The sequence below is a fragment of the Cinclus cinclus genome, chromosome 1 (assembly GCF_963662255.1).
Source record: "Cinclus cinclus chromosome 1, bCinCin1.1, whole genome shotgun sequence".
Lineage (NCBI taxonomy): Eukaryota > Metazoa > Chordata > Aves > Passeriformes > Cinclidae > Cinclus > Cinclus cinclus.
In genome coordinates, this window is record NC_085046.1 from 29,976,983 (window position 1) to 29,986,000 (window position 9,018).

General features: G+C 38.5%; 1 protein-coding gene across 1 annotated transcript in view; it reads left to right on the forward strand.

Moving 5' to 3' along the window:
* The window catches only part of HDAC9 (histone deacetylase 9), a 270,154-nt gene extending 264,692 nt beyond the window's left edge, over window positions 1–5,462 (forward strand). The window contains exon 24 of the mRNA XM_062500976.1: window positions 5,423–5,462. Coding sequence (XP_062356960.1) covers window positions 5,423–5,462 — 40 coding nt within the window. The remainder of the gene's footprint in view (window positions 1–5,422) is intronic.
* Window positions 5,463–9,018: the final 3,556 nt, after the last annotated feature.

The window sequence follows — 9,018 nt, forward strand, 5'->3', positions numbered from 1 at the left end:
AGATTTTACTCAAATGGAAATGAAAACAAAGTATAATTTTTACTCTTAGTGTTACAGAGCTACCAGTTGCAGTTTCAGTCAAGTTCCATTATATAATATACTAAAGCAAATAGTTGTATCATGGGGTACAGCTAGCTACAATTTAGGGTCACTTGCCATATTTATCTATCAACTCATAAAGCTTTGCTTGGCATTTCATTATTTGAATATCTACCTCAGCTGTGCTGAGTGCACAGCACATACCTGGCCATGTCCCACAGGGCTTACAATCCTCTCCAGGCTCAGGAGCTGCAGAACAGCTTTCCTAGGTCAGCCTGCACCCTTATCTTGCCCACCTTCTTCTCATCCTTTGGTGGTGTGTGCATAAGGAAGAGAAGCAGGAGTAGAGGAAGTTGAGTGCCAGCCTTGCCCTGGTGAGTTGATGGATCTAAACTGCTGTATCTGACCTAGCCTGTGTAAAAACCTCAAGGATACATACACAGACATAAGTTTTTCAAAACCTTTTTGAACCAGCTTACACCTCTGCCACTTGGGTAGTGAATCCCACAGCCTCATCAGGCATCATACTGTTTTTATTTATTAACCAATAAAATCACTGGGAAACCCCTAGGTCTTGTATTGTGAGAAAGAAAACCACCTCTTTCTTACTCATAATCTTTGACCCATATCTGGTTTTAAAGGCCTGAGCTTCTCAAGACCCTGTATTCCTGCTGATAAGAAAATAATTTTTTACCTTTGATGATTTTTGCTCATCTCTGTGCTTTTTGTAGTTTCTTTGAGATGGAATAAGAGCTGCATGCAGGACTCCAGGTGCTGGGCACATTGTGAATTTACACAGTAGCTAATCCTGGGGATGTTTTGTTTCTGTGTCTTTCTGCTCCTCTGCCATTAGCTCCAAGCTCTCAGTCATAGCCATCACTGTTAAAACAGTTAAAGCCATCCTCCCTCGTTTTGTGTATTCTGTGTTTGTGTTGTTTGCTTTCTTTTCCATACAGAAATGCTGTTATGGGCCTGAGAGCTGAGTAGTATTGGCACCTTGGCATCATCAGCAAACATTATCACCTAAATCTACTTGTAGTCTACCTAGTCTTTGTGAAATGCTCTGTAGAATTCCTCTACGGTGAAAATTCGCTAATACTGGTTTGTGTTTCCTGCTTTTGATGTATTGTTAATCAGTGAAAGGACCTTCTCTCAACAACCTAGGTTCTTGGAGCACTTGGATAAAATTGTTGGAGGACCTTCTTTGCAGAGGGAAATCACTTGATCCCTCTTCCCTAATTTCCTTCAGAAACTTCTAATAAATTTAAAGGATTGCCATCTTTATAAGTGTTGAGACCTAATTTTTACCCATATGACTGTTACCTAAATGCCTACTAATTCCATCACTGATTGTAGCTGCTTTCAATTTTGTCATACAGGCTTACTGTACCTCTTGTGGTTTCCAAAATGGGAATTGCTTTTCTTGCCTTCTCCTACCTCTTACTGAGTTAAACTGTAGAATATGTTCAATAACTATTTCTTTAACAACATCCTAATTGTATTTCCCTGGAACTTAACAGACAAATATCATCTGCTCTTAGAAATTTGGCAGTGTTTGGTGTATCAGTTTGTTCTAGCACTGATTCAGTTTAGGATAGTTCATCTGCAAATAATAAAATCCCACTGACACTTCTCTAGTGAACCCAGATATAAATAGCTCTTTTTGCTTTTGTGGTCTACCTTCCTTGATGCTCCTTTTAAGCTTTGATCATTTCTTCTGATGTATTTTGAAAGATCTTTTTTTATTATTAGCTTTTATGCGTTTAATATGTTGCTCTTCAGACTTTCCTTTAGTTTGCTTCATTGAGGTTTACATTAAACTTGCCAGAGCTTATATTTTATTTAATTTGCCTTGTTTGGACTTACTTCCTCTTTTGAGAACATATATGTAGTTATTCTGCTCTTAAACTAGGATGGTTTTACTTTCAGTTCCTTTCTCTTTGATCTATACTAAGTCCATTTTTACTAGGATATGCACTTACTCAGGATGTCTTATATAATGTCTTTAGACGCTCCCCAAATCACCTTGATGATATAGAAATGTACCTCTTTTTCCCCAGCTCTTTGCTACCAGAGGATCACTTTTCAATTACAATGATCTTCCCTGAGAAAGCTGAGTTAAATTAGGAACAGACTATGGCATAAAACAGTCATACTATGCCAGAAAAATCTATCTCTTGTTCAGCAGTTTCTACCTTGGAAACATACCTTGAATTTGTTTTTGTGTGCGTGATAATGTAGCTAAGAGGAATCTCTGTAATTCTCATTTTAAAAATAAGGTAAGAGAAACTTTTTCTTTTTGGGGTGATGTACTGAGTTTATCTACATTCTTAAATACTACCTTTTTTAAGTTGTAGATGTTGATGACTTTTAATAATTTTTCTCATAAATAACATTTATTCTCAATTGCCATAGAACAGTATTTAAGATGTCACATGTATTTCCAGATTTTATCCATATGGTAAGATTTTTGCCTCAGCTATTTTTTTTTTAAGTTTACACAGCATCATTTTTTAGCATTAACTGCAAAGAGATAATTTCATTCTGCCATAGTCAGAACTCCACATTTAGAGAGCTAAAGATGAGCACTCTTCACAGCACACCAAAGTGAATGCAGGAGGGCTCAGCTCCTAGGAACTTGCAGTTCAAATGGGCCACAGTGAAGCCTTAGAGAAAAATCACAGTTGTGGTTCTATAATCATTACAATCTCAACTGGTGTCTTTCTGCATTTGCTGACTGCATGGAATTGGTTTAGATCAGACCTGAGCTCACAGCTGCATCTTGAGGAACTGCTCAGAGCATACAATGGGGAATGGGGGGTTCTGCCTGTTTTATGTTTTGATGCCAACTTCCTGTCAGCTACAGGAAGACTGACTGAACTGACGTAACTCACAGTGACAAAGCTGAAGTAACACAAATTTGTCCTGTCAGACTCTGCCCCCTACATTTTTCTTTTGACAACTTTTGATTTTGTCAGAATGAGTGTATATTGATTCTCTGCTCAGTGCTATGGGATTTACAGTGTTTTTCTCTCTGTCCTTTGGCCCCGAAACAGTACTGGCTGTCACACAAAACTCCAGCCTGAGCCATTATCTCATAAAAATATTTTTTTTTAATGACAAACCATTGGATAAATCCAGTGACTTCTCTGACACTAATAAAATGAAGTTAAAGCATACACATAAGTCTTCACAACCCACCCTGTGAGACCACAGCTGGATTGCCATGGAGCTCTAACCTTATCCTACTTTCCTAAAAAGGACCTTGCATCTGGCACTTATATATAAAAGTTATAGATACAAAAAATTTGGTACTTATGCTCTGGCTGATGAAGAATGCTGGCCTGTTGTTGGGATATACTGTAATGTGTTAGAATACCACACTCAAGATCAGTGAGTGCCACTCCTGGCCCTCAGAAGCACCTTTGTCAGTGAAAAACTTCCCAGCAGAAGAAGTACTGAATAAGATCCTCAGCTATACTGTGTTCATGAGAATGTGAGTCCCAGAAGTCAAACACATGTAAACAGACTGTTGTAAGTACTGCTTTCCTAGGTTCTTATAAATAGTCCAAACCCCTATTCTCACTTCCAGAGCTTTTCCAGTCTTCACTCCTTCCTGATCTGCCAATCCCCACCTGAAATCTATTGACACATATTGTTTCTCATTTACAGAACCTAAAAACTGAGCTGTCAGCTGCTTCCAAATAATCTTCTTTCCAGACAGACCCATAAGGTCTGTCAATAAGCAAGGGATTATTGACCCTCTGTGTTATGCCAGAGTACTTTCAGGTCTCCCACAAGTGGCTGGGGAAAGCCAAAGTGGCTGGAAGTGTGTGGTTGGCACAAGAGCAGCACACACCACCAGTATGAATCCCTCACCTGGTGTGTGATGGTGTGTTCCACCTGAGGACCTCAGCAGCAGGCAGGGCTCCATCTCACCCTGGCTGCCTCTGTGTGCTCTCTGCTGCAAGCCAGAGCAAAGCAAGAAGGGGGGAAAAGAGGGAGTGCTAGGGGGCTTCACCTCACTTCTCGGGAATGAGGGAGCCACGGTGGTTACTGTACACAGGAAACATCCTGAACCATGTGGTGAGGAACTAAGGATTTGAGATTTATAGATTAATCATCTTTAGAGTCAATACCTTTAGGAAAGTGATTAGGCTGAAAAACATCTTTTTCACATGTCATTCACCTGACATATTTTTCAACATGCTATCAGTGATCATTCCAAATCATAAAGGGATAACCTGTATAAAATAATTTAAAGACACACTGCTGATTTTTTCATTGGGAAAGACTAATAAATTCCAGATTCACTTAAAATTCTTTGGCTTCCTTGCTGAATAAACTATCAAAGCCCAAGCAAGCCCCCATTAATTATTTTTTTTTTCCATGGGATCTCATGACTTTGTACTTTCTGAGGAATGTTTTACTGAAGCCAGTTATTATACTGGCTTACGAGAATTAACTAGTAAACATCTTGTTTATTAATTTACATTTACTTTTCTCCCTTTATTTCAAAATTGCTTGAAGTTACTGTATTAAAATAGTTCTTATGGCTGACAGACTGAGATGAAAGATGATTTCTGTCAAAATTATTTGCCCCTCAATAGTGAGGTTTCTCCATGATTTCAGAATCTTCCCATTTTATAATCGCCTTCATATTACTCAGGTGCTCAGCTTGTCAGATACAAGGAATTGCAAGACTTGACGTCAGCTCAGCATATGTTTCCTCATCATTTTCTTATTAGTTGTCTTAGAGAGCTCATCTTTCCTAAGCTTCTAATTTCCCAGAGGTTTTCATATAAAATATATCATTGATATAATTAATAGATACTTTTTCTTTCACAGTGATCTACTGATCAGGTTCAAGACTTTAAAAAGTTCAAAAGTTGCAGGCAGGCATGCAATGTGTTTATGAAAACACAAAATCAAAAACTAGGGGACTGGAGAAGAACCTTACAGGGAACACTGCTTGGCTGCTAGTGAACTATTTTTCTCTAATGGTGTGGGCCCGCTTGAAAAAATAAATGCATGTATTTTTAGTTGCACAAGCTTGTAAAATAAAAGTATCACGGCTATTTTTTTCATTAAATTATTTGATTCTGTTGACACAAAGCATGTACATTTCTGGACAAAATGTTATAAAATATTCTGACATATTTTAATATAAACAGGAACATTTTCGGTGATTGCTTGGATCTAAAATGTTTTTCCACTTGACATTTGTTTATACTTCCTAGGAAAGAAACTCTATTTATGGATAGCTGAATAACACAAATAAACATCTGAGAGAGCTGAAAAATCAGCTTTGATTATGCATGAAAATCTACAATGTCATTGTGTACTCTTGTGCCGTATTCTGATTGCCTGTTTATTTTTACAGAGCTGCTGGTGAGCCCATGGAAGAAGAGCCAGCCTTGTGAAGTGCCAAGTCCTCCCTGATATTTCCTGTGGGTGACATCATTGTGTATCCCCCAAAGCACCCTCAGACATGTCTTGTCTGCTTCTTGGGTGGCACAGATCAGATGGAACATAAACACTGGGCACAAAACTCGGAATAGCAGCTTCACTTGTTCTTTGGATGGACTTGAAAGAGCCCGAAAGATTCCTTAAATGTAACTGCCACAATTCTAGAGTTACAGTAAAACGGACTTGGGAGAAAGAGCCTAGAGCATGCTTTTTTAATGCTGTTTGACCCACTCACCAACACAAATTGTGAAATAGAGTATTGCAAAATTCTACATGATAGATTATAGATATGAGAATTGCAACAGCCAGCAACATACTCTGTGAACTCCGTGAATCACTTTCTGACACTTTTTACTGGATAATTTTTTTCATACTGTGTTAAATTGTTAATAGAATTTGTTTTCTTTGCTCCATGTAATGAAGAAAAGAAAACCCCCACCCTTATTTTACATGCCATTTTTTAACCTCCTGTAATGAATTCTTAGCTGAATAAGTGAAAAGTGTTTAAATTATGAGGAGGGATTTTAGCTAAAGGGAAAGCACTTCTTATTGTACTATAAATCCCCTGAAGTACTGTGCTTGGTGGTGCTTTATTTTCTCTTCCCTATTCCTGGCCATCCCTCCCCACTTCATGTAACCTTTTCCATCATAAAAACACATTCACGATTCTCTAAAATGAACGATCTTTTGCCTTTAAGAAAAAGTGCTGTACTCTCTGTAGTTGACAGTAGCGCTCACCATATGTGCAGCAGAGATCAAATATGGATAGTTTTTCAAACGTGTTTTTAGTTTGTTCTGAAAAGTTTCTGCGTTCTGACTCCAAAGCAGCGACCTTCAGTAACTGCGTGCAACTCATTTGAAGCTCAGGTGTTTCTGTGGAGGTTGTGTGGGAGTGTTTTTTTACAGGTCGTGATGTGAGTACAAACTGATTCTTTTATGTAGTCCTGCACCAAGAGAACTGATGTTGCTTAAGAAGCTTCAAAGGGTTTAGGCTTTATTTTAGATTCCCGAAGTGCAGCAAGATCTCCCTGCGATGTGACTTTAGCTGTTTAATTCCATGTTTGAGAACGTAACATAGAGTTGTGCCTTTAGCTGAAAACGAACGCTTAAACTGTTACACGTGTTGCCTTACTGTCAGAGAGAGAAAGAGGGATGGGGCATGTATGTAAGAGTACTTCAAATGAACAAAACTCTGCTACAGTAACTTTTATTTTGTTTACAACTTTCTCACCTAATGAACCCCCGGAGATACCTGGAAGTATTCAGCTTGCAGTATTCGATAGCTTGCTCAGCTTTTAAAAGCAAGTGATGTTCATTTTTTATATATTTGCCAAATTCAAAAAAAAAAAAAAAAAAAAAGGATACATATATTAAAGCCATAAGTGAAGACTGTCATGCTTTGTATTCTGAAATCTGAAAGGAACCTTAATTAAAACAAGATTTTGGAAAAGGCCATGATATGAAAGATATGGAACAATATGGTTTCAGTTATAGGCAGACTCAAACCTGTAAATCAAAGATGAAAGATTTCACTCAAATAGAATTATATAATTCTCTTTTGTTATGCAGTCAGACTATATCTTTCATGCATTTGGGTTTGTTTACGATTAGCATTTTAATTTTAAAGACTTTTATTACTTATACCAAAGCTCTCCGCTACAAGTTAGAAATCTGAGGCATGCTTTGAAAAGGGAAATCTAGAAAAAGGGATGTCATTTCCTATAATGTGAAGTAAACTTTTATTCTAAAAGGTTTACTCTAAAATGAATGTATACCCCTTAGAAAGGGAAATAAAATTCTGACCCTCAGAAAGTGAAATAAAATTCTACCCCCCATTTACAAGCCAAAACCATGCTCGTTTTAGTAATGCAAAGAGTCCCAGCAGGCCAAATTAACTCCTGGTGTGAGCCACCTTGCCTGACTCTGGGCTGTTCTGAAGGGGTTGTTCACATGACTAAAGCAATCAGGAGTTCCTCCTGCATTTTCAGCAGACTCCTGATGGCAATCTTCCTTGCCATTTACTGCGATTTTGTTATGGTCATCAAAGACATTTCCCTTCAAGGAAACCGAGGGCTATAGCTGATGAGTTGGGTAATTTGTAGAGCTTTTCACATTTTGAAATCCTGGCTGCAAAATTTTAATTGAGTGTATGTTAAGATAAAATTAACCCTAAAATCTGCTTGTGTCCTTAGCGTGCATGAACTTGTATACAAACTGCCACCTGAAACGTGAGTTACAAGCTTTTCCAATTAAAGTCTGTCTTCTGGGGTGCAAATCAGCTAAAGCTGTCTTGTTTTAGCTGGAAATACATTAAAAATGCCAGAATGATTTGAATTAAACAACATTATAAACTCACACTTACACATTTGTACAGATGTAGTCCCAGGCAGATATCTAGACGTGCTGTTGGTTGAAGTTAGGATCGTTTGGATAAACAAGTGTGCTAATAAACTGCACACAGATTGTGTCCAGAACTCTGTTCTGACTGAAGTCAATAGCAAAGTCCTCTTTGATTTCAATGGGAGATGGATCAGACCCTGCTTTTTTTTTCCCCTTTAAGTCAAGAACGCCATTGCTTTTGGATTATGTCATTCCAAGGCATCTTACAGCCCTCTGGGAAATGATTGAGGCTTATGGTGAATATCAACACTTCCTTCAAAGCAGACCTGGGCTTTCTGAGAGGGCAGTTTCACTTGCTGCTGTTTTCTTCTCACAGTATTTTTTATTGCCTTCAATAGCTCCCCATGGACTGGAGTTAAAATATCTTCCAGCAATTTTAGTCATAGTTCTAGGGAAATATTCACATGGACACTCTTAAAAATGCCCAGTTTTAACTGTATTCAACAACAGATTGCAAGAATTTCAGAAAGATGCACGAATTGTGTATTTCATATGTAAAAATTCAGATTTTTGAGGAGATATCAAAGTCTCATGTCTCCCACAGACCTTTCCCACTAGGCTAGAGAGATTGACACCTCTGAAAATTCAGTCCCAGGTATTTCAAGCTGGCTGCCAAAATATCTATGTCTGAGCTTAGATTACGTCTAAAACTCAGCTGAAATGCACGAACAAGATGGGACAAGGGTTGTTTCTGTGTGTGATTCCATGGGGAAGATGAAGCTGAGGAGGTGGCAGGGAGCACTCAGAGCCAGGGTGACCCTCTACCTGGTCCTGGTGGTACAAGGGCTGCAGGCAGGTAGAGGGACATCCATGGTACCTCCACCCCAGGCTGCCATTGCCTTTGGCAGAAAATCTTTGCCTCGTGGAGGAATCCTGAAGTAATTTTCACTCTGCCCCTGCACCAGTCACCAAACATCAGGAAGAGAGATGCCTCAGCATCAAGTCCACTAACATGCTTGCTCCAGTTCATTTCTTTTCTAGCATTAGGAATGAAGTATTAAGCCCAGTGGATCTTTTCTTGTATTACTAGTCTTTTCTTGTACTTTTCTTGTATTCTTAGGTCTTTTAGTTCATAGTACAAACTGAAAATGAAACGGAGACATGACTCAG